The sequence below is a fragment of the Symphalangus syndactylus genome, chromosome 11, assembly GCF_028878055.3.
Source record: "Symphalangus syndactylus isolate Jambi chromosome 11, NHGRI_mSymSyn1-v2.1_pri, whole genome shotgun sequence".
NCBI classification, from domain to species: domain Eukaryota; kingdom Metazoa; phylum Chordata; class Mammalia; order Primates; family Hylobatidae; genus Symphalangus; species Symphalangus syndactylus.
Genome location: NC_072433.2, coordinates 26721891 through 26745550, shown reverse-complemented (window position 1 = coordinate 26745550; position 23660 = coordinate 26721891). Strand labels below are relative to the sequence as shown.

The following is a 23660-nucleotide window of genomic DNA, read 5'->3' as shown; positions in this document are numbered from 1 at the left end:
CCAGGATGGTCTCAATCTTCTGACGTCGTGATCCACCTGCCTCGGCCTCCCAAAGTGTTGGGATTACAGGCATGAGTCACCGTGCCCGGCCTATTTATTTATTTTTGAGACAGAGTCTCACTCTGTCACCCAGGCTGGAGTGCAGCGGCTCGATCTTGGCTCACTGCAACCTCCGCCTCCCAGGTTCAAGCCATCCTCCTGCCTCAGCCTCCTGAGTAGCTGGGACTACAGGCACACACTACCACACCCGGCTAATTTTTGTATTCTTTGTTTTAGTAGAGACAGGGTTTCACCATGTTGGCCAGGCTGGTCTTGAAGTCCTGACCTCAGGTGATCCGCCCACCTCAACCTTCCAAAGTGCTGGTATTACAGGCGTGAGCCACCACACCCAGCCCCATCTTACCTTTGACTGAAGATGGGACTGCTGTCTCCTTGCTTCCACCTCCCACACTTGCTCCTGTGGCTCCAAACTTCAAACAGGATCTTTCTTTGCCTGGCCCACTCCTCCTCATCCTTTACTTAGAAGATTAGATCTCTTCCAGGGAATCTTCCTTCCCACCACCTGGCCCTGGGCTCACTCCTCGGGTGCCCCTCTGGGCTCCCACATTATGGTTGCTTTCAGGTCCAGCTTCCCCATGCGGACTATGAACCTGTGAGGACAGCCAAGGGTCAGGATGTGCGAGGAAAGGCAGGGAAGAGGCTGCACAAGGCACTGAGGAGCAGAGAGGCCCAAGACCCTTAAATCCACAGACAGGAAGCCTTGGCTGAAGGGCCAAGTAACCAGGTGTTCTACTTCAATCTTGGCACCCACTGTATGCTTAGAGCTTGACTCACACATGTTCAGCTTTAAGCCACTGCACAGATAAGCAAACGGGGCAGAGATTGCAGGCTGATCAGTTTGTCTGAAGAGCCAAGATCAGCTAGCGTGACCTGTTGCCCAAGGCAGAGACAAGGCTGTGGGCTGGTCAGAAGCTGGTTACGATTCCTCCCGCCCCAGTACTTGCTGGCAGGGATTAAGAGCAGATAAAAGTGTGCTCACACACTGTAGACACGGCTACCATGCCATCCACAGTGTTGCCATCACTCCTGCCCACAGCAGGAGCTGGCTGGAGCATGAGGTGGATTCTGTGCTCGAGCCTCACCCTCTGCCTGATGGCGCAGACGGCCTTGGGTAAGACCCCCACCCCTTCCCGAGGGTGTCAGGCAAGACGGGCACAAGGGATGCAGGGACAGGCCCCAGTTCAACCTCTCCTGGGGACAGCAGGGCAGGAGCACTTAGACAAGGCCTGGGCAAATGGAGGGTAGGGTTTCAGGACACTAAACCATCTACCAGCTGGCAGTCTGGACAAGTCCTTTAGCCTTTCTGAACCTCAGGGCTTCTCTGCATTTCCTGCCTCCAGGCACCAGTGAAGGGGTCCGAGAACATGGCCACATCTTTCCTTCCTTCTCACCTTTTTACTTCCTTCCATCCTTCTTTCCCTCTCCTAAGCAGGAGGCCTGTCTCTGCCCGCTCTCTGCTACATGAACCTCTTTACCACCTTCAAATTTCTCCCTAATATCTTTCTTTTTAAAGTGAGTACTACACTTTTTACTGTGAAAACGATCTAATACATTAACAAAAGTTTACTGAGGTATAAGATGTATACAGCAAGATGCACACATCTTCACTGTATAATTATATCTATTATACTAATTATATATATATATATATATATATATGATAACCATTATCCAGATCAAGATTTAGAACATTTCCAGTGGGTTAGGCATGGTAGCTCATGCCTGTAATTCCAGCACTTTGAGAGGCTGAGGTGGGAGGAGTACTTGAGCCCAGGAGTTTGAGACCAGCCTGGGCAAATAGTGAGACATAGCCTGGGTAGATAGACTCTGTCTCTATTTTAAAAAACCTTTTTTTTAAAAAGCTTTTTTAACTTACCGGGATACACCTGTAATCCCAGCACTTTGGGAGGCCGAAGCAGGCAGATCACCTGAGGTCAGGAGTTTGAGACCAGCCTAACCAACATGGAGAAACCCCGTCTCTACCAAAAATACAAAATTAGCCGGGCATGGTGGCACATGCCTGTAATCCCAGGTACTCAGGAGGCTGAGGCAGGAGAATTGCTTGAACCCGGGAGGCGGAGGTTTCAGTGAGCCGAGATCGTGCCATTGCACTCCAGCCTGGGCAACAAGAGTGAAACTCTATCTCAAAAAAACAAAAACAAAACAAAACAAAAAAAACCATCTCCAGCATCCCATGTACTCCTTCTCAGTCAATACTCAAAGTTACCACTAGTCTGACCTCTATCATAAATAAATTTTGCCTGTATATACATATATCCATTTTTTTAAATTTGAAGGAAACTTTGCTTACTCCGCTTTTAACATTGTGGTGTATTTTCTTTTCATCTTTTTTTTTTTTTTTTTTTTTTTGAGACAAAGTCTCGCCCTGTCACCCAGGCTGGTGTGCAATGGTGCCATCTCCGCTCACTGCAACCTCCACCTCCCGGTTTCAAGCAATTTTCCCCACCTCAGCCTCCCAAGTAGCTGGGACTACAGGCGTACACCACAAGCCCAGCTAATTTTTGTATTTTTTTAGTGGAGATGGGGTTTCACCATGCTGGCCAGGCAGGTCTCAAAATCCTGACCTGAGATGATCCACCTGCCTCGGCCTCCCAAAGTGCTGGGACTACAGGCATGAGCCACCGTGCCCAGCCTCTTTTCACCTTTTCATTGTGTATTTATCTATAGCTGTACTATTAGAATGTACACAATTTTAAGCCAAATGTGGTGGCTCATGCCTATAATCCCAGCATTTTGGGAGTCTGAGGTGGGAGGATTGCTTAAGCTCAGGAGTTCAAGACCAGCCTGGGCAACATAACTAGAGCCCATCTGAACAAAAAATTTAAAAATTAGCCAAGCATGGTGTGGTGCATGCCTGCAGTCCCAACTACTCGAGCGGCTGAAGTGAGAGGCTCACTTCAGTTTGGGAGGTGGAGGCTGCAGTGAGCTATGATCATGCCACCGCCTTCCAGCCTGGGCAACAGAGGGAGACCTTGTCTCAAAAAAACAACAAAAAAAGGAAAGACAAGAAAAGAAAGAATGAATGAACAAACACAATTTTATACTCTGGAGTTTTTCTTTTTTTCTTTTTTTTTTTTTTTTTTTGAGACGGAGTCTCGCTGTCGCCCAGGCTGGAGTGCAGTGGCGCGATCTCGCTCACTGCAGGCTCCGCCCCCGGGGTTCACGCCATTCTCCTGCCTCAGCCTCCTGAGTAGCTAGGACTACAGGTGCCCGCCACCTTGCCCGGCTAATTTTTTTTTTTTTTTGAGACGGAGTCTCGCTCTGTTGCCCAGGCTGGAGTGCAGTGGCGCGATCTCGGCTCACTGCAAGCTCCGCCTCCCGGGTTCATGACATTCTCCTGCCTCAGCCTCTCCGAGTAGCTGGGACTACAGGCGCCCGCCACCACGCCTGGCTAATTTTTTGTATTTTTTTTTTTTTTTAGTAGAGACGGGGTTTCACCGTGGTCTCGATCTCCTGACCTCGTGATCCGCCCACCTCGGCCTCCCAAAGTGCTGGGATTACAAGCGTGAGCCACCGCGCCCGGCCCCCGGCTAATTTTTTGTATTTTTAGTAGAGACGGGGTTTCGCTGTGTTAGCCAGGATGGTCTCGATCTCCTGACCTCGTGATCCGCCCGCCTCGGCCTCCCAAAGTGTTGGGATTACAGGCGTGAGCCACCGCGCCCGGCTCTTTTTTTTTTTAATTTAAGTTATTATCAAAAGCAGTTTAAAGTTTGAGTCTATTGTTATATTGGCCTTGCTTGGTCCCCAGAGATAAATGATGCTTCCAGTATTCACTATGGCATAGATAAATTTAGTTCAGAAAGGTCTTTGTTTTCATGTGTTTCTGACTATTTTCACAGGGGAGAGACCCAGAAGTGGAATTACTGAGTGAAGGCATGTGAACTTTTCTTTTCTTTCTTTTTTTTTTTTTGGTTGTTGTTTTGTTTTTGACATGGAGTCTCACTCTGTCTCCCAGGCTGGAGCACAGTGATGTGATCCTGGCTCACTGCAACCTCCACCTCTTGGGTTCAAGCGATTCTCCTATCTCAGCCTCCCGAGTAGCTGGGATTATAGGCATGCACCACCACGCCCAGCTAATTTTTGTATTTTTAGTAGAGACAGGGTTTCACCATGTTGGCCAGGCTGGTCCCGAACTCCTGACCTCCAGTGATCCACCTGCCTTGACCTCCCAAAGTGCTGGGATTACAGGCGTGAGCCACCACACTGGCTGGCATATGAACTTTTCATGGCTTTTTATACATTTTGCCAAATTATTTTCCCAAGGCATTGTATCAGTTTATCCTCCACCAACAGTGTATGTGAATGTCCTTTTCACTGTATCTTCACCAGAATTAGATGCCATCACTTTTAAATTTATTAGGTCTAAGTTGTAACTCCTGGTTTTAGTTAGCACTTTATGACCACCAGTAAGGTGGAATATTGTTTTCATAGGTGCTTACATGCTGCCTCTGGGTAGCAGAGCTGGGATGGGGACTACTCCATGGCAGCTCCTGCTCAGGGGTCTAGAGAACTCTGCTACATGGCTGGGTGCCCCTTGGAGGCTGGGGAGCCAACAGAAAAACATGGTTTAAGGCACTGCTCTGATGTAAGATACTTTTCTGTGTGACCTCGGCCAACTTATATAACCCCTTTGAGCTTCAGCTTCCACATTTGTATAGTTTTATAACAATAACATTTGCCCTATAAGGTTTTCAGAAAAATGAGGTGAGGCTGGGCGCAGTGGCTCATGCATGCCTGTACTCCCAGCACTTTGGGAGGCCAGAGTGGGAGGGTCACTTGAGGCCAAGAGTTCAAGACCAGCCTGGGTAACAAAGTGAGACCCTGTCTCTACAAAAAATAAAAAGAAAAAAATGAGATCATTTAAGATGTTTGGCACAGTGCCAGGCTATAATGAAGGCCCAGTAAATGATAGCTATTGCCTATTCCACCAATAGCCAATAGTAGTGGACCCTGGATTCAGGGCAAATCCAGGTAATGGGTTAGACCTTGGCCTCCTGGCTGTGTCCTATGAGACCACAGGCTGGTCACGGCCCCTCTCTGGGTCTTTAGGCCTCCCCCAGCTCCTCCCAAGGCCAGTGGGGAAGCCCATGTGAAAGAGCTTTGTAAACTGCAAAGGCTGCACAAACGGGAGATTTGAGCTGGCCCTTACCCCTGCTGGCCTGCCTCCATGCTTGAAGGGTCTCCATTGCAGTCACTTCTTTGTGCCCAGATATTGCTTATGTGAGACCTGTAGAGACCTGGGAGCGTGGGCAAAGAGGCATTTTTGGCCACCTGCAGCTGGGAGTGTGAAGGTGTGCTCTATTGCATCAATTCCAAATCCTATTCCAAAAACCATTTGCATCAAAATCTGGGGAGGTTTGCAACCCTGAGATTCTCATCAGAGAGTGTGGGGTGGGGCCAAGGAATACATATTTTTGCAATGATCCTCCAGGTGATTCTGATGCACAGCCAGGTTCACTAATTACTTGGATCAGGTCTGCTTTCTGTCACTTTACAGAATGAGCTCCATAGGACCGGAGCACAGAACAATTCAGTTTGGATTTTTGTTGTTTGTTTTTTGGTTTTTTGTTTGTTTGTTTTGAGATGGAGTCTTGTTCTGTTGCCCAGGCTGGAGTACAGAGTGATCTCTGCTCGTCGCAACCTCCTCCTCCCGGGTTCAAGAGATTCTCCTGTCCCAGCTTCCTGAGTAGCTGGGATTACAGGCTTGTGCCACTGTGCCTGGCTAATTATTATTATTATTATTATTATTTTAGTAGAGATGGGGTTTCACCATGTTGGCCAGACTGGTCTTGAACTCCTGACCTCGGGTGATCCACCCGCCTCGGCCTTCCAAAGTGCTGGGATTATAGGCGTGAGCCACAGCGCCCAGCCCAATTCAGTTTTGATAAAAGGAGGAGGGGGAAGAAATAGACAAGGGCACTTCAGGAAGGGACAGTGGATGTGAGACTTCAACAACTCTTGGCAATAGGAGTGGGGCAGGATGACAGCCTGGAAGAGGAAGAAAAGAGTATCCATGGGAAGTTGGATTCAACTTGGCCTATTTCATATCTATGCCAAGAGCTGGCTATGGTGTAAGTTTGCTTGCACTGTGTATGTGTGCTTGTGTGTGTGCGTAATAAGTATGCGGTAGACAGATTTGTTGTCACCTATCTACAACTGCACTTGCATGCATATGTATGTATGTACATGGACATGCATTTTACTCTTCTGTTTCTGCATGTTTCTTGGAGTGTTTGTTTGTCTGTTTTAAGACGGAGTCTCGCTTTGTCACCCAGGCTGGAGTGCAGTGGCACAATCTCGGCTCACTGCAACCTCCGCCTCCCGGGTTCAAGCGATTCTCCTGCCTCAGCCTCCCGAGTAGCTGGGATTACAGGCGCCCGCCACCACGCCTGGCTAACTTTTGTATTTTTAGTAGAGACAGGGGTTTCACCATGTTGGCCAGGCTGGTCTCGAACTCCTGACCTCAAGTGATCTGTCCACCTCGGCCTCCCAAAGTGCTGGGATTATAGGCGTGAGCCACTGCGCCTGGCCTTTTTCTGCATGTTCCTTTGTAGATGAGCTGTGCTCACATGTACCTATATCATAAATTAGCATGTACATGTGAGTATTAGATGTGAGTATGCATATGAGTAAGAATGCATATATGCGTGTGTGATTTCTTCCCAGAAACATGCTGGGCTAATGTTAACAACAAGAACAGAGGTATAGGCCGGGCATGGTGGCTCACGCCTGTAATCCCAGCACTTTGGGAGGCCGAGGCAGGCGGATCACAAGTTCAGGAGATGAAGACCATTCTGGCTAACATGGTGAAACCCTGTCTCTACTAAAAATACAAAAAATTAGCCGGGCATGGTGGCGGGTGCCTGTAGTCCCAGCTACTCAGGAGGCTGAGGCAGGAGAGTGGCATGAACCTGGGAGGTGGACCTTGCAGAGAGCTGAAATCGTGCCACTGCACTCCAACCTGGGCGACAGAGCAAGACGCCGTCTCAAAAAAAGGACAGAGGTGTAGCTACATTAATATCAGACAAACAGAAATCAAAATGAATAATGCATTTATTGCCATTAAATGACGCAGAGAAATAGCCCATATAATAGACATACATTTTTTTTTTATTTATTTTATTTTTTTTTTTTTGAGGCGGAGTCTCACTTTCTTGCCCAGGCTGGAGTGCAGTGGTGTGATCTCGGCTCACTGCAACCTCCGCCTCCCAGGTTCAAGCAATTCTCCTGCCTCAGCCTCCTGAGTAGCTGGGATTACAGACAGGTGTGTGCCATCACGCCCAGCTAATTTTTGTATTTTTAGTAGAGACGGGGTTTCACCATTCCTGACCTCGTGATCCACCTGCCTTGGCCTCCTGAAGTGCTGGGATTACAGGCGTGAGCCAATGCGCCCAGCCGACATGAACTTTTATGTGCTTACCAATAGGGATTTGAAATGTTAAATGAGGTCGGGCACAGTGGCTCACGCCTGTAATCCCAGCACTTTGGAAGGCCAAGGCGGGCGGATCACGAGGTCAAGAGATCAAGACCATCCTGGCTAGTACGGTGAAACCCTGTCTCTACTAAAAATACAAAATCAGCGAGGCGTGGTGGTGCATGCCTATAATTCCAGCTACTCGGGAGGCTGAGGCAGGAGAATGGCTTGAACCCGGGAGGCGGAGGTTGCAGTGAGCCGAGATCGCGCCATTGTACTCCAGCCTGGGCAAAAACAGCGAAACTCCGTCTCAAAAAAAAAAAAAAAAAAAAAAAAATTAGCCAGGCGTGGTGCTGTGTGCCTGTAGTCCCAGCTACTCAGGAGGCTGAAGCAGGAGAATCACTTGAACCTGGAAGGTGGAGGTTGCAGTGAGCCAAGATTGGGCTATTGCACTCCAGCCTGCGCGATAGAGCAAGACCCCGTCTAAATAAATAAATAAATAAATGAGGGCCGGGCGTGGTGGCTCACATCTGTAATCCTAGCACTTTGGGAGGCCGAGGCGGGCAGATCACGAGGTCAGGAGATCGAGACCATCCTGGCTAGCATGATGAAATACCGCCTCTACTAAAAATACAAAAAATCAGCTGGGTGTGGTGGTGGGCACCTGTGGTCCCAGCTGCTCTGGAGGTTGAGGCAGGAGAATGGCGTGAACCTGGGAGGCGGAGCTTGCAGTGAGCCGAGATCGCGCCACTGCACTCCAGCCTGGGCGACAGAGCAAAACTCCATCTCAAAAAATAAATAAATAAATATAAATAAATAAATAAATGAAACGTTAAAGGAGAGAAAAAATTCTGAGAGAAGCGCAAGAAAAAGTGGACAGACACACAATGGTTATGATCAATTGTTATGAAAAGCAGCCACTGCTTCCCATGACAGATGGGCCAGGGTCCCATTTGTGGCTGAGTGGCTGCGCAGGGGTGACCCTTTTCACTTCTCTTCCCAGGTGCCTTGGTCCCATTTGTGGCTGAGTGGCTGAGCCAGGGTCCCATTTGTGGCTGGGTGGCTGAGCAGAGGTGACCCTTTTCCCTTCTCTTCCCAGGTGCCTTGCACACCAAGAAGCCTCAAGTGGTCACCAAATATGGAACCCTGCAAGGAAAACAGATGCATGTGGAGAAGACACCCATCCAAGTCTTTTTAGGAGTCCCCTTCTCCAGACCTCCTCTAGGTGTCCTCAGGTTTGCACCTCCAGAACCCCCAGAGCCCTGGAAAGGAATCAGAGATTCTACCACCTGCCCGCCTGTATAAGAGTCACAGCCCTGTCCACTGGGAGGGGGCATTGGGCCTATGCCTGCATCTGGGTGGGGCTTTGCACAGCTCACTGAGAAGAACTCACCGTGTGATCACAGGCAGGCCTGGGGCTGACAATGCTGTTGTTGGTTTTTGTTTTTGTTTTTGTTTTTTTAGATGGAGTCTTGCTCTGTCGCCAGGCTGGAGTGCAGTGGCATGATCTCGGCTCACTGCAACCTCTGCCTCCTGGGTTCAAGCGAGTCTCCTGCCTCAGCCTCCGAGTACCTGGGACTACATGTGCATGCCACCACGCACAGCTAATTTTTGTATTCTTAGTAGAGACAGGGTTTCATTATGTTGGCCAGGATGGTCTCGATCTCTTGACCTCGTGATCCACCTGCCTTGGCCTCCCAAAGTGCTGAGATTACAGGCATGAGCCACCGCGCCTAGCCTTGTTGTTGGTTTCTTAGAGGAGAGCTCCAGGCGAGGGGGAGGCTGTCACTGACCGTGCTCCAGCACCTGCTGGGGAGCTGCGTTTTCCTAAATGTGTCTGAGGGGCAGTGTTCACTCTCACATCACCCCCCTGACCCAGTCCTGAGCTCTTCCTTCTCTCTGGGGGCTGAGCCCTGAGTCACAGAAGCATAATTGGAACAATGACTGCCCTTTGAAGCACTGGGCTTGGCGATTTACCCAGAACAAGTGTATTTACTGTTTTTTCAGACTATTGAGTAATCCACTGTCCAGAACATTCTGTGGCAATCATTAACAATGCTCAGCATCAGTTGGTTAAAGCACAGGGTTTAGAATAATGTCTGAGAACCTGGGTATCAGCTGATATAAAAAGATACAAAGACCACCCCAGGTGTCTAGCTGTTAAAAACAGGTTGTTGGCTGGGCACAGTGGCTCACACTTGTAATCCCAGAATTTTGGTAGGTCAAGGCGGGAGAACTGCTTGAACCCAGGAGTTCAAGACCAGCCTGGGCAGCATGGCAAGACCCCATATCTACAGAAAATTTTAAAAAATAGCTGGGGGTGGTGGTGAGCACCTGTGGTCCCAGTTACTCTAAAGGCTGAGGTGGGAGGATCACTTGATCAAAGCCCAAGCGGTCACGGTTGTAGTAAGCCATGAGTGCACCACTGACTGCACTCTCCAGCCTGGGCCACAGAGTGAGACCCTGTCTCAAAAAAAAAAAAAAAAAAAAAATCAGGTTGTCCACTGTTAGAACACAACCAGCAGTTACTAAAATACCAGGGTGTTCATTGTCAGAATATTGGCTGTCACTGATAAGATCCCAGTTATCGGCTGGGCGCGGTGGCTCACGCCTGTAATCCCAGCACTTTGGGAGGCCGAGACGGGCAGATCACAAGGTCAGGAGATCGAGACCATCCTGGCTAACACGGTGAAACCCCGTCTCTACTAAAAACACAAAAAAATTAGCCGGGCGTGGTGGCGGGCGCCTGTAGTCCCAGCTACTCCGGAGGCTGAGGCAGGAGAATGGTGTGAACCCGGGAGGCGGAGCTTGCAGTGAGCCGAGATCGCGCCACTGCACTCTAGCCTGGGCGACAGAGCGAGACTCCGTCTCAAAAAAAAAAAAAAAAAAAAAAAAAAAAAAAAAGATCCCAGTTATCCTGAACATTCTGTGACTTATTTAGAATCCCAAAGATCAGGTGACAGAACATGGGATGGCCACTGTTAGAACCCTGGAGATCAGAGATTTAGAGGTTAGGGTGTTCACTGTATAGAAGTCTGGGCATCAGTTGTCAGAAACTGACCATGAGCTGTCAGAACAATGGCTGTTTGGAAACGGAGTGTCAGGTGTAAGAATCTGTGGATTGCTCAGAATAGCCCATGGGGTGGTGGTTGGGGTGGGCAGCAGGAGAGGAGGATGTGTCAAAGATAATAGTTTCTGCCTGGGTAGTTACAGGAGAGGTGGAAGGAAGGTATCAGACTCCAAATTTATTTTGAAAGTAAAATTGACAGGATTTGCTGGAGAACTGGATATAAGCCACAAGGAAAGAAGAGGAATCACTGCTAATGACTAGTTTTTGGCCACAGCAGACAAGGAAATAGGGGTACCATTTATCAAAATGAGGAAAACTGGAGCAAGAGCAAGTTTGGGCAAAATAGGAATTCATTTTGAGCCAGGAGCAGTGGCTCATGCCTGTAATCCCAGCACTTTGGGAGGCCAAGGCAGGAAAATCACTTGAGCTCAGGAGTTTGAGACCAGCTTGAGCAAGGTAGTGAGACCCTGTCTCTACAAGAAATTTAAAAAATTAGCTGGGCGCAGTGCCGTGGTCCTAGCTACTTGGGAGGCTGTGGTAAGAGGATCGCTTGGGCTTGGGAGGTTGAGGCTGCAGTGAGCTGTGATCATGCCACTCACACTTAGCCTGAGAGACAGAGTGAGACCCTATCTAACACACACACGCACACACATACACACAGACAGAGTTCCTTTTGGGGCCTGTTAAATTTGACGTGCTGACAGATGTTCCATGTGGAGGGGCGGTAAGGTGGCTGGAGAGAGGAGACAGAAGGCAAACTGATCATCAGCACATCAGTGGTGTGAAGCCCCTGCGCCTGGATAATGGGAGAAAGGATGGTCAGAAAAAAAACAACAACTGAGAGTTGAGGACTGGGCACTCTCATGCTTAGGACTGGAGAGAAGGAGGAACCACCAATGAGGTGGCAGGAAAATCAGGAGTGCGGGGTGTTACAGAAGCTCAGAGAAGGAAAGCTGTTCGAGAAAGATAATCTGGCCGGGCGCGGTGGCTCTCACCTGTAATCCCAACACCTTGGGAGGCTGAGGTGGGAGGATCTCTTGAGGCTAGGAGTTCCAGACCAACCTGGGCAACATAGTGAGACCCTGTCTCTACAAAAAATTTAAAAATTATCCAGTGTGATGGTGAGTGCTTGTAGTCCTAGATACTTGGGAGGTTAAGGATCACTTGAGCCCAGGAGGTCAAGGCTGCAGTGAACTATGATCATGTCACTGCATTGCTGCCTGGGTGACCCTGTCTCTAAAGAAAGAGAGGAAGCCGGGTACGGTGGCTCACGCCTGTAATCCCAGCACTTTGGGAGGACGAGGCGGGTGGATCATGAGGTCAGGAGTTCGAGACCAGCCTGACCAACATAGCAAAACCCTGTCTCTTCTAAAAATACAAAAATTAGCTAGGTGTTGTGGCATGTGCCTGTAATCCCAGCCACTCAGGAGGCTGAGGTAGTGAGCTGATATCTCCCACCTGAACCCAGGAGGTGGAGGTTGCAGTGAGCCAAGATCGTGCCACTGCACTCCAGCCTGGCTGACAGAGCGAGACTCCGTCTCAAACAAAAAGAAAGAGAGAAGGAGACGGAGCAAAGGGGAATATAATATGGTCAACCATGTTGAGGGCTGTCAGGGCAAGAAAGATAATGACAGAGATTTAGCAAGATGGATGTCACTGGTGACCATGGCAGGATGGCTCTGATGGTGGGATGGGCACAGAAGCCTTGGCTGTTCATAATCCCAGTTCCCGGCTATCAGAGCCCTGGCTTTCCTGGTGAGATGCTAGACGTGGCTTACTAGACAGCATTCTAATACCACATTAGCTGCTGCCAGAGGAGTGTTGGAATGCTGTAGGGAAGGACTGGTGAAAGGGAGCAAGTAATGCTCTGGGAACAGGCTAGGCTAGGACAAGAGCAGAAGGGAGCAGAGGAACAGGCGAGGCAAACAGGATGTCCTGCGCCCAGTCAAATGGTCCAGGCCCAGCTGTTATGAGAATAGCCACCTAGGGGTTGGGCCAGCAGGGAGAAAAGGTGAGATGGCTGGAGAGCTCATGCTACAAAAATACCCCAAATATCCACACAGTATAACGCATTGGGCTGGGTGCCAGTACTCAGATGAATCTACCTCCATTCCTGCCCTTGGGAAGTGCATGGTCACTTGGGGAGAAAAACAGCCAACTGAAATAACTCCAAAACCAGGACATGGTCAACAGCGGACAGGAGGCCAGGCATGGTGGCTCATGCCTATAATCCCAGCACTTTGGGAGGCCGAGGTGGGCAGATCACTTAAGGCCAGGAGTTCGAGACCAGCCTGGCCAACATGGTGAAACCCCGACTCTACTAAAAATACAAAAATTAGCTGGGCGTGATGGCGCGTGCCTGTAGTCCCAGCTACTTGGGAGATTGAGGTAGGAGAATTGCTTGAACCTAGAAGCAGAGGTAGCAGTGAGCCAAGATTGTGCCACTGCACTCCAGCCTGGGCAACAGAGCAAGACTCTGTCTCAAAAAAAAAGTAGACAGGATATCGGGAGGCACAGAAGAGGAAGTGACCAGGAGAGGAGACACCACTTGAGCTGGGCCTTAAACAGGAATAGGAGTTTGCTGGGCAGGGCAGAGACATTTGCTTGAGAGGACTGAGGCCCAGGGGCTTGGAGGTGGGAGGCAAGGGGCCACATGTATCTACAGCAAAGGGTGACTGGGACAGAGATGACTGGATGGAAAGGAGGGCCTGGGTACTCTGGGTATCTGAACTTTATCCTGAGGGCAGTGGAGAGCCAGGGAAGATTTTTGTTGATTTGTTTGTTTGTTTTTATTGATATATCATAGTTGTACATATTAGGGAAGATATGAAGAAGAGGAGTGACATAGTCCGCCAGAGTGTGGCCGAGGAATAGGAGGAGTGGGAAGAGGCTGGGGTACTGTCCAGACCAGAGATGGTGATGGCCTTGATATCTCGCCAGAGATGGGGATGGAGGGGAGGGACCATATTCCAGAGCTGTTTGGGAGGCAGAAGGGAGACTGAGGGGAGGGTGGGGCATGAAAGACAGGGAGGTGCCCAGGGCAGGCTGGTTCCTGCCTTGACAGCACCAACAGGAGCAGGAATCTCTCCACGGACTGAGGCGCCGGGCAGGGAGGGGATGGTTCTTGAGAGGCCAACCTGCCTCCCAGTCCTGGGCCCTAGGGCTGGCGGAGGCCCCCTGGACACGGACACGCACGCACATGCGCACGCACACGCACGCGCACAGACGCTGCCTGGATTTTGCTTTGGGTTCTGTCCTCTCACTGCGGACCCTGGATTGAAACGATCTCCCCGCGGCCGCCGCCGCTACCTGGTGCCCGCAGGTGCCTGCAGGAGTCCTGGGGCCAGCTGGCCTCCACGTACGTCAGCACGCGGGAACGGTGCAAGTGGCTGCGCTTCAGCAAGGACCGTCTGTACCTGAACGTGTACGCGCCGGCGCGCGCGCCGGTGAGTGCCAGGTCTCCCGCGCCCGCGGTCCCACCGCCGCCCACTGCCCCGCTCAGGCCCCGGCCTTCCTCGTCCAGGTGATGGTCTGGTTCCCGGGAGGCGCCTTCATCGTGGGCGCTGCTTCTTCGTACGAGGGCTCTGACTTGGCTGCCCGCGAGAAAGTGATGCTGGTGTTTCTGCGGCACAGGCTTGGCATCTTCGGCTTCCTGAGGTGGCGGGGCCGGGACCCTCTGGGACCGCAGCTCTGGCCGGAGCGGCGGGGACTGGGTGGGAAGGGAGGGGCGGGGCCTGGGGGGTGGGGCCGCGAGGCGGGGGCGGGGCCTGGCGCTCGGTGGAAGGGGCGGGCGCTCCATGCTGTCCGGATGGGGCGAGCTAACTCCAAGGAAGGGGGTGTGGTCGCAGGACTGGGTCTTAGAGGGGCAAGGCTGGGGTGGGTGGAGGAAGCCCAGGAGGGCAGCCCAATGCGCCCCGACTGTCGAGGCCAGGGACCCTGACAGTGAACCCCACACGCCCAGCACGGACGACAGCCACGCGCGCGGGAACTGGGGGCTGCTGGACCAGATGGCGGCTCTGCGCTGGGTGCAGGAGAACATCGCAGCCTTCGGGGGAGACCCAGGAAATGTGACCCTGTTCGGCCAGTCGGCGGGGGCCATGAGCATCTCAGGACTGCTGAGAGCAATGTCCAGACGGACCCAGCACAGACTTAGGCTCCTGCGTTCCCACAAATGTATCCTCCACTGCACAGGCCATGTGCAGATTTGCGTGCACATGAACGTGCCTGCCACAAAAATGCCCTCGCCCCTGCCAAGGTACCGCCCCTCACAGCCAAGGATGTCTCCTCTGTTGAGGGATAGCACTGATGAGAAAACTGAAGGGTAGTGCTGAGGCTTGGGGTAATCAGTGAATCCAGGTGCTACCCAGCACCTCCTGCCTCTCCACATTCCCCCAGAACTCTATCCCCTGAACAGAGCCCACCATCTGCCCCCTGGACAAGGCTAGGACCTCACACCAGGCCTGTGAGCCAGAGGCATGAGTTGGCGGGCTTTGCCCCTGACTCCTGTGTGACTGCTGACCCGGGATGTGCCTGGAATGTGGGTGTAATGTAAGGTGCCCTGTGAGGGGCATATGGCTGGGAAGTGAACACATCACACAGGACCCTGCTGGCCACAGTCATAATAATACTCAATAGCTGAGCACTTCCTGTGTGCCAGGCATTCTTCTAAGCACCTTATGTGTCGTCATCCATGTAATTCCTTCAATAGTCCAAAAAGAAAAATACTGTTGTCCCCATTTTACAGATAAAGAAACGAAGGCCCAGAGAATTAAGCAACTTTATCCAAAATTCACTAAAAAGCAGGGGAAAAAATTTTTTTTTTGAGACAGAGTTTCGCTCTTGTTGCCCAGGCTGGAGTGCAATGGCGCGATCTCAGCTCACCATTACCTCCGCCTCCCGGGTTCAAGCGATTCTCCAAAGCAGGGAAAGATTTTAAGCAGCAAAGTGACACGATCAGATGTGCATTTAGAGAGATGGCTCAGCCTGCTGCATGGGACTGAGTTGGCAAGAAACAGGAGCAGATGGCCGGGCGCGGTGGCTCAAGCCTGTAATCCCAGCACTTTGGGAGGCCGAGGTGGGTGGATCACGAGGTCAGGAGATCGAGACCATCCTGGCTAACACGGTGAAACACCGTCTCTACTAAAAAATACAAAAAAAATTAGCCGGGCGTGTTGGCGGGCGCCTGTGGTCCCAGCTACTCGGGAGGCTGAGGCAGGAGAATGGCGTGAACCCAGGAGGTGGAGGTTGCGGTGAGCTGAGATCGTGCCACCGCATTCCAGCCTGGGGGACAGAGAAAGACTCCGTCTCAAAAAAAAAAAAAAAAAAAAGAAACAGGAGCAGAGACTCGGAGAGCTACTGGGAGGGGCAGGGATGGGGATAGGATATATCCTAGGAGAGATCATGGGAGCTGGCTGTAAAGCAGGGGCAGGAAAGATGGAGAGCAGAGGATGGCTCAGCGTGATCCAGGAGGCCAAGTGGGCAGGACTCGGGCAGCTGGAGTGTGGTAATTAGCAAAGATAGGGAAAGCCCCTGGGGCTGGGGGATGGTATGGGGTAAGGAATGCCACCCAGACAGGGATTGGCTGGAGCAGGTTTGGGGCACATGAAGTCTGAGGTATTCAAGGGACAGGATGGGAGGCCCTAGATGTACTTGTTCCCCCAACTTGGGCAGTGGAGAGAGACTAACAGCTGTCAGCACAGGTAACAACCTGGGGAAACCATGATGTCCCTTCCACCTACCCCTCATTTCTAGCCCCAAAGCAGAGGGAGACCCCTTTTCCACACCAGCAGATTCCCTCCCACAATCTCACATCCCCTTTGGAACCCGCTGGGGCCCACTGTACAGACCAGAGGCAGGAAGACCACTGGCTTTAGGTCTAGGACATCACCCCAGGACTTCTGACTCCCTCCCAGCTACTTGCCCTTCCTGGCTTCACTCAGGCTGCCTGCCCATGGCCAGACAGAAGCCCAGAACAGCCCAGGTGTCCCTACTTGGGCATCTCATGGGTGTCTTCCTCCCTGTTCTTGCAGATGATGTCACCCCTAGCCTCGGGTCTCTTCCATCGGGCCATTTCCCAGAGTGGCACCGCGTTACTCAGACTTTTTTCATCACTCGTAACCCACTGAAAGTGGCCAAGGTGGGTGCCTCTCCTTCCCCAGGGCTCAGCAAGGAGGGGCAGGATGGAAGCACCCCTGAGCATCCCTTCTTCTCTCTATAGAAGGTTGCCCACCTGGCTGGATGCAACCACAACAGCACACAGATCCTGGTAAACTGCCTGAGGGCACTATCAGGGGCCAAGGTGATGCGTGTGTCCAACAAGATGGTAGGTAGAACATTCCAGCTGCCTGACCTGGCTGCCTGAAGGCCATCCTCCTATCCTGGTACCCAGCCACCCCCAACTACTTCCCCAGGGACCCTGTCTCAAGAGCACATGGGAGAGACTTCCTTTAACTCTGATCCCTTCCTCTCCCCCACAGAGATTCCTCCAACTGAACTTCCAGAGAGACTCTGAAGAGGTAATCAGGCCACATTCTGCAATTTGAGTATTTATTTAACACCTACTTTGCCAGACACTTGGGATACTTAGGGAATTGTTCAGGCCAAGATCCCTTCCCTAGTGGAGCTGATGTTCCAGTGGGGAAGGAGAATAAACACTATAAATAAATATATTGTCCACCACCTTAGAAGGTGATAAGTGAATAGCAAGGAATGGAGAGGGTAAAGGAGTTGGACATGTTGGGAGGTGTGGACTTTTAAATAGAATGGCTAGGACAGGACTCAATGAAGTGAAATTTAGCAAAGATTTTCAAGAGGTGAAGGAGTGAGCTATACAGATACCCGCGGCCATCCCAATTCCATGTAACTTGGTCCTGCCTAGCCTGCTCCCCTCCAACACCCATCCTCCTGGGGCTCACCATGCCAGCCCCAGCCTTTTCCCAATCAAAGAGCCTAGGCTAGAGCAGCCTCTGAAGGGGCACCCAAGGTCGCAGGGACCCTGGGAGGATACTTGAGGAGACTGGCTGGAAATGTCCTTTGCCTTGTAGATTATCTGGTCCATGAGCCCTGTGGTGGATGGTGTGGTGATCCCAGATGACCCTTTGGTGCTCCTGACCCAGGGGCAGGTTTCATCTGTGCCCTACCTTCTAGGTGTCAACAACCTGGAGTTCAATTGGCTCTTGCCTTATGTAAGTGAATAGGAGTTCAACTGGCTCTTGCCTTACGTAAGTGAGTACCACAGTGGAGGCAGGGAAGGATGCCTCTTGGACGGTGCTGGGCACCAGGTCAGATGCCAGTAGCCCCTCTGTGGATGCCCTATGTTTGGGAGCCTCCTGTAGTCCCTGTACAGTGAAAACTGGCCATGAATGATGGAGGGGAAGAAGGGAGAAGTATGGCCTGTTGGAGATTTGAGGGCCACAAATTCTCAGATCGTAGTTTAGATGGGTTATGATGTTCATTCCCAAGCCTCTAGGCAACTGCAAATCCTGAAGCCCTCCCTTGCTCCTGGGTCAGGGTAGATGCCCCAACTCAAGATAGACCCCCGCTCAGTACCACTTCAGCTCTGGCCCAGGTGGTAGTGATGAGCAGAATGGGAGCAGGGGGGCAAGAGAGAGTCATGGGCCCTTCCTGGGCTGTGTGCTGTGTCTGATAACTCATCATTAGATGGGCAAGACCCTTGGGGCCTTTGTGGCTCTGGCCAGAATCTCTCCTAATGCTCAGGCCTGACCCACACTGGGGTCCTTGTCTTGTGAACAGATCATGAAGTTCCTGCTAAACCGGCAGGCGATGAGAAAGGAAATCATCACTAAGATGCTCTGGAGTACCCGCACCCTGTTGGTGAGGGACCCAGCTGGCAGGGGTGCTCAGTTTGGACAGGGCTGACCCCCCCGTTTTTTTTTTAACCTAGTAGCTGCTCTTTGCAAAGGGGCTCCCAGCCAGGGTAAGGATCTTTCTTGGAGGGTCTGGGGTTTGGTGTGGGATCAGATGACTGCTTATAGGTAAGGTGCTCAGGGTCACAGGGGCAGTTACGCAGCAAAATCAGGGGTTACAATCAGCAGAGACAGAAACTTTCCCATGAAGCTCCCTTTTTTCCCCCTCCCAGGCCAAAAACTCCTGGCGGGGGCGGGGAGGCTGAGCGTGGATCCAAGTCACTGGTGGGCCCACCTCTGGCCCAGCTGGCACCCAGACCTCAGGTAAGTGTGGCCTCCCCACCCAGAATATCACCAAGGAGCAGGTACCACTTGTGGTGGAGGAGTGCCTGGACAATGTCAATGAGCATGACTGGAAGATGCTACGAAACCGTATGATGGACATAGTTCAAGATGCCACTTTTGTGTACGCCACGCTGCAGACTGCTCACTACCACCGAGGTATGCGGGGTCCCCAAGAGTGGCCACACTGGCCCCGTCCACTCTCCAGGTGTGCTGTTTACCAACTGGGCTTATCGACTGCTCCCCTACCCTCTCTGTACTTCTGGGCTAGTATAGGATTCTAAGATGCCACAGAGGAGGCAGCATGCTATCAACTATAAGAGGGGAAGGGGCCAGGCGCGCTGGCTCATGCCTGTAATCCCAGCACTTTGGGAAGCCGAAGCAGGCAGATCATTTGAGGCCAGGAGTTCTAGACCAGCCTCACCAACATGGTGAAAACCCATCTCTACTAAAAATACAAAAAAATTAGCCAGGTGTAGTGGCGCATGACTGTAGTCCCAGCTACTCAGTAGGCTGAGGCGGGAGAATTGCTTGAACCCAGGAGGGGGAGGTTGCAGTGAGCCGACATCACACCACTGCACTCCAGCCTGGGCAACAGAGTGAGACTCTGTCTCAAAAAAAAAAAAAAAAAAAAAAAAAAAAGTATAAGAGAGGAACTGTTCTTCCTTAGGAACAAGGGCAGGACCTCAAACAGTCCAGAGGAGAAGCCTGGGGTGGTCAGGGAAGGCTTCCTGGCTGAGAGGACAGGCTTAGGGGCACTTTGAAAGTTCAGGCTGACTGGGGCTAGGGGAACATGTGGGTAACAGGTTAAAGGGTGGGCTGGAAAATGCAGACACCAAAGACCCTTCAATATGAGGCCAAGAAAGGAAGGTTCAGAACAGGGAAAAGGAAGGCTTCCATGATCCTGGCCACAATCCTGTGAATTAGGTTTCAGTATTCTCAGTCTGAAGATAAGGAATTATTGATACAATTCAGAAAGGTAGAGCAACTTGCTTTAGGTCACACAGCGAATGAGTAGTGGAGACAGGATTCAAGTCTGCCCCCTTGATTCTGAAGCCAAAGCTCTTTTTCCTGCTTGGTGCAGGTGAGTGGGAGGTATGGGGTGGATGAGAAGTCTAGGCGGAGGCTTTTCCTGCATCCCTCCTCAGTTTCCCTATTCACAGATGCCAGCCTCCCTGTCTACCTGTATGAATTTGAGCACCACGCTCATGGAATAATCGTCAAACCCCGCACTGATGGGGCAGACCATGGGGATGAGATGTACTTCCTCTGTGGGGGCCCCTTCGCCACAGGTGCAAAGGCCCCACCTGATACCCCTACTGGGTGTCCAGTCTCCCGCCTCTGGATGCAGACCCATCCCTCCATCGGCTGGCCACAGGGAGCTCACCAGTTCCTAATCTGTGATGCTCTCCCAAATGAAAGTCTTCTGCTCCGGAAGCAGCAGAAGCAGCAGGAGTAGGGTGGGAGGTCAGCATCCCCTGCTGTGTCCGAAATCCCACATCCCATTCTGCCCCCAGGCCTTTCCACTGGTAAGGAGAAGGCACTTAGCCTCTGGATGATGAAATACTGGGCCAACTTTGCCTGCACAGGGTGAGTCTGCCCCCCAGCACATCTGGGCATTCTACCTGCCCAGTGCTGGACCCGATGGCCAGCTGCTTCAGATATTTGCCCCAGCATGTCCTACAGGAACTGCCCAGTTGGCCCAACCAGAGTGCCCCTTCTTCCTCAGCTTTCCCCAGTCAGTCACCAGATCTTAAATGTCTCTAGAATGTGTCCTTCTTGATCCATGACCCACACTCTTCATTCACTCAAGCATTCCACAGTCATTCACCACTGCACTCTTTTGGGCCCAGCCCCAGTACTGGGAGCTGGAATTCAAGGATGTTGCAGACATGAGCCCCATCCTCCAGCAGCTCACCACATAAAATCAGGAAATTACAATCTGGTATGCTGAGAGCTGTACTGGGGGAGCACAAGGCACTTTGAGAGCATAGAGGAGGTGTCTGGCCCAGCCTGGGGGGCAGGCGACATGTAAAGAGAGCTTTGGCCAGCCTTGTGACTATTTTCTTAAAGTCTCACTCTGTCACCCAGACTGGAGTGCAGTGGCGCAATCCCAGCTTACTGCGATCTCTGCCTCCCAGGTTCAAGCGATTCTCCTGCCTCGGCCTCCCGAGGAGCTGGGATTACAGGCCACCACGCCTGGCTAATTTTTGTATTTTTGTAGAGGTGGGGTTTCACGTTGGCCAGGCTGGTCTTGAATTCCTGACCTCAAGCAATCCACCCACCTCGGCCTCCCAAAGTGCTGGGATTACAGGCATGAGCCACTGTGCCCGGCCTCTCTCCTTTAATTCATCCTCCTATGACACTCAAAGTGTCTTTCTTTTTCTTTTTTTTTAATTTTTTTGAGACAGGGTCTCACTCTGCTGCCCAGGCTAGAGTGTAGTGGTGCAGTCACAGCTCACTGCAGCCTTGACCTTCCAGACTCAAGCAATCCTCCCACTTCAGCCTCCCAAGTAGCTGGGACTACAGGCACATACCACCATGCCCGGCTAATTTTTTTTTTTTTTTTTCATTTGAGACGGAGTCTCGCTCTGTCACCCAGGCTGGAGGGCAGTGGTGCAATCTCAGCTCACTGCAAACTCTGCTTCCTGGGTTTATGCCATTCTCCTGCCTCAGCCTCCTGAGTAGCTGGGACTACAGACGCCTGCCACCATGCCTGGCTAGTTTTTTTGTATCTTTAGTAGAGACGAGGTTTCTCCATGTTAGCCAGGATGGTCTCGATCTCCTGACCTTGTGATCTGCCCGCCTCAGCCTCCCAAAGTGCTGGGATTACAGGTGTGAGCCACCATACCTGGCCTAATTTTTCTATTTTTTGTAGAGATGAGGTCTTACTATTTTGCCCAGACTGGTCTCCAACTCCCGGGCTCAAGCCATTTTCTCACCTATGCCTCCCAAAGTGTTGGTCTTACAGGCGTTAGCCACCATACCCAGCCCAAGGGGTCTTTCTGAAATAACATCTGACCAAGTCACTCTTCTGTTTAAAACTCTTCATGGCTTCTCTCTGCCTCCAGGATAAAGTCCCAGCCCCTCAACCTTGAGTGAAAGGCCTTTCAAAATCTTTCCTATGTCATCTCCTTTCCACTTCGATCCCTTTTACATACACTCTGGTTTTTTTGTTTTCGTTTTTGTTTTTGAGACGGAGTCTCGCTCTGTCACCCAGGCTGGAGTGCAGTGGCGCAATCTCGGCTCACTGCAATCTCCACCTCCCAGGTTCACTCCATTCTCCTGCCTCAGCCTCCCGAGTAGCTGGGACTACAGGCACCCGCCACCTTGCCCGGCTTTTTTTTTTGTATATTTAGTAGGGACAGGGTTTCACCGTGTTAGGCAGGATGGTCTTGATCTCCTGACCTCGTGATCCGCCCGCCTCGGCCTCCCAAAGTGCTGGGATTACAGGCGTGAGCCACCACGCCTGGCCACACACACACACTCTGTTTTTACCTAACTCTTGACTTGTGCTTCCTCCAAAAGCCTAGGTCTTTTATATCACTCAATCTGGCACATACTGTTTGCTCTGCCTGGAAGGCCCACCCCAATACACACTTTCCTACTCTTTCTTTTTTTTTTTGAGACGGAGTCTTGCTCTTTCACCCAGGCTGGAGTGCAGTGGCGCGATCTCGGCTCACTGCAGGCTCCGCCCCCCGGGGTTCACGCCATTCTCCTGCCTCAGCCTCCCTTGTAGCTGGGACTACAGGCGCCTGCCACCTCACCCGGCTAATTTTTTGTATTTTTAGTAGAGACGGGGTTTCACCGTGTTAGCCAGGATGGTCTCGATCTCCTGACCTCGTGATCCGCCCGCCTCGGCCTCCCAAAGTGCTGGGATTACAGGCGTGAGCCACCGCGCCCAGCTGCACTTTCCTACTCTTTCTTAAAGTTCTAAGTATCATCTCCGTAAAGCCCTCTGGAACCCCAATTCCCAAGGGCAAATTAAATGAGGGAAGGGTGAAAGAAAGAAGAAGGATGAAAAGGAACACAGGTAATCCTCTCTTTTTTATTTCTGGGCAGAAACCCCAATGATGGGAATCTGCCCTACTGGCCACGCTACGACAAGGATGAAAAGTACAGGCCGGGCGCGGTGGCTCACGCTTGTAATCCCAGCACTTTGGGAGGCCGAGGCGGGCGGATCACGAGGTCAGGAGATCGAGACCACCATAAAACCCTGTCTCTACTAAAAATACAAAAAAATTAGCCGGGTGTGGTGGCGGGCGCCTGCAGTCCCAGCTACTCGGAGAGGCTGAGGCAGGAGAATGGCGTGAACCCAGGAGGCGGAGCTTGCAGTGAGCCGAGATTGCACCACTGCACTCCAGCCTGGGCGACAGAGCGAGACTCCGTCTCAAAAATAAATAAATAAATAAAAGTACCTGCAGCTAGATTTTACCACGAGAGTGGGCACGAAGCTCAAGGAGAAGAAGATGGCTTTTTGGATGAGTCTGTACCAGTCTCAAAGACCTGAGAAGCAGAGGCAATTCTAAAGGTGGCTATGCAGGAAGGAGCCAAAGAGGGGTTTGCCCCACCACCCAGGCCCTGGGGAGACCTGCCATGGACATACCTGGGGACAGGAGTTCTACCTACCCCAATTTAGAACTGCAGGAGCTCCCTGCTGCCTCCAGGCCAAAGCTAGAGCTTTTGCCTGTTGTGTGGGACCTGCACCGCCCTCTCCAGCCTGACATCCCATGATGTCCCCCTACTTCACTGTTGACATCCAGTTAGGCCAGGCCCTGTCAACACCACACTGTGCCCAGCTCTCCAGCCTCAGGACAACCTCTTTTTTTTTCCTTCTTCAAATCCTCCCACCCTTCAATGTCTCCCTGTGGCTCCTTCTTATGGGAGG

The 23660-nt window shown here is 51.6% G+C and overlaps 1 protein-coding gene across 1 annotated transcript; it reads left to right on the top strand.

Moving 5' to 3' along the window:
- The first annotated feature begins 1113 nt into the window (after positions 1-1113).
- Positions 1114-23301, top strand: CES4A (carboxylesterase 4A). Its single transcript, XM_055299525.1, is given in 17 exon segments — positions 1114-1171; positions 8595-8794; positions 10855-10856; positions 13888-14029; positions 14089-14222; positions 14527-14686; positions 16595-16666; positions 16669-16701; positions 16783-16887; positions 17042-17080; positions 17609-17749; positions 18318-18398; positions 18778-18931; positions 19936-20064; positions 20290-20362; positions 22835-22904; positions 23188-23301. Coding segments are annotated over 17 exon segments (1707 nt in total).
- Positions 23302-23660: the final 359 nt, after the last annotated feature.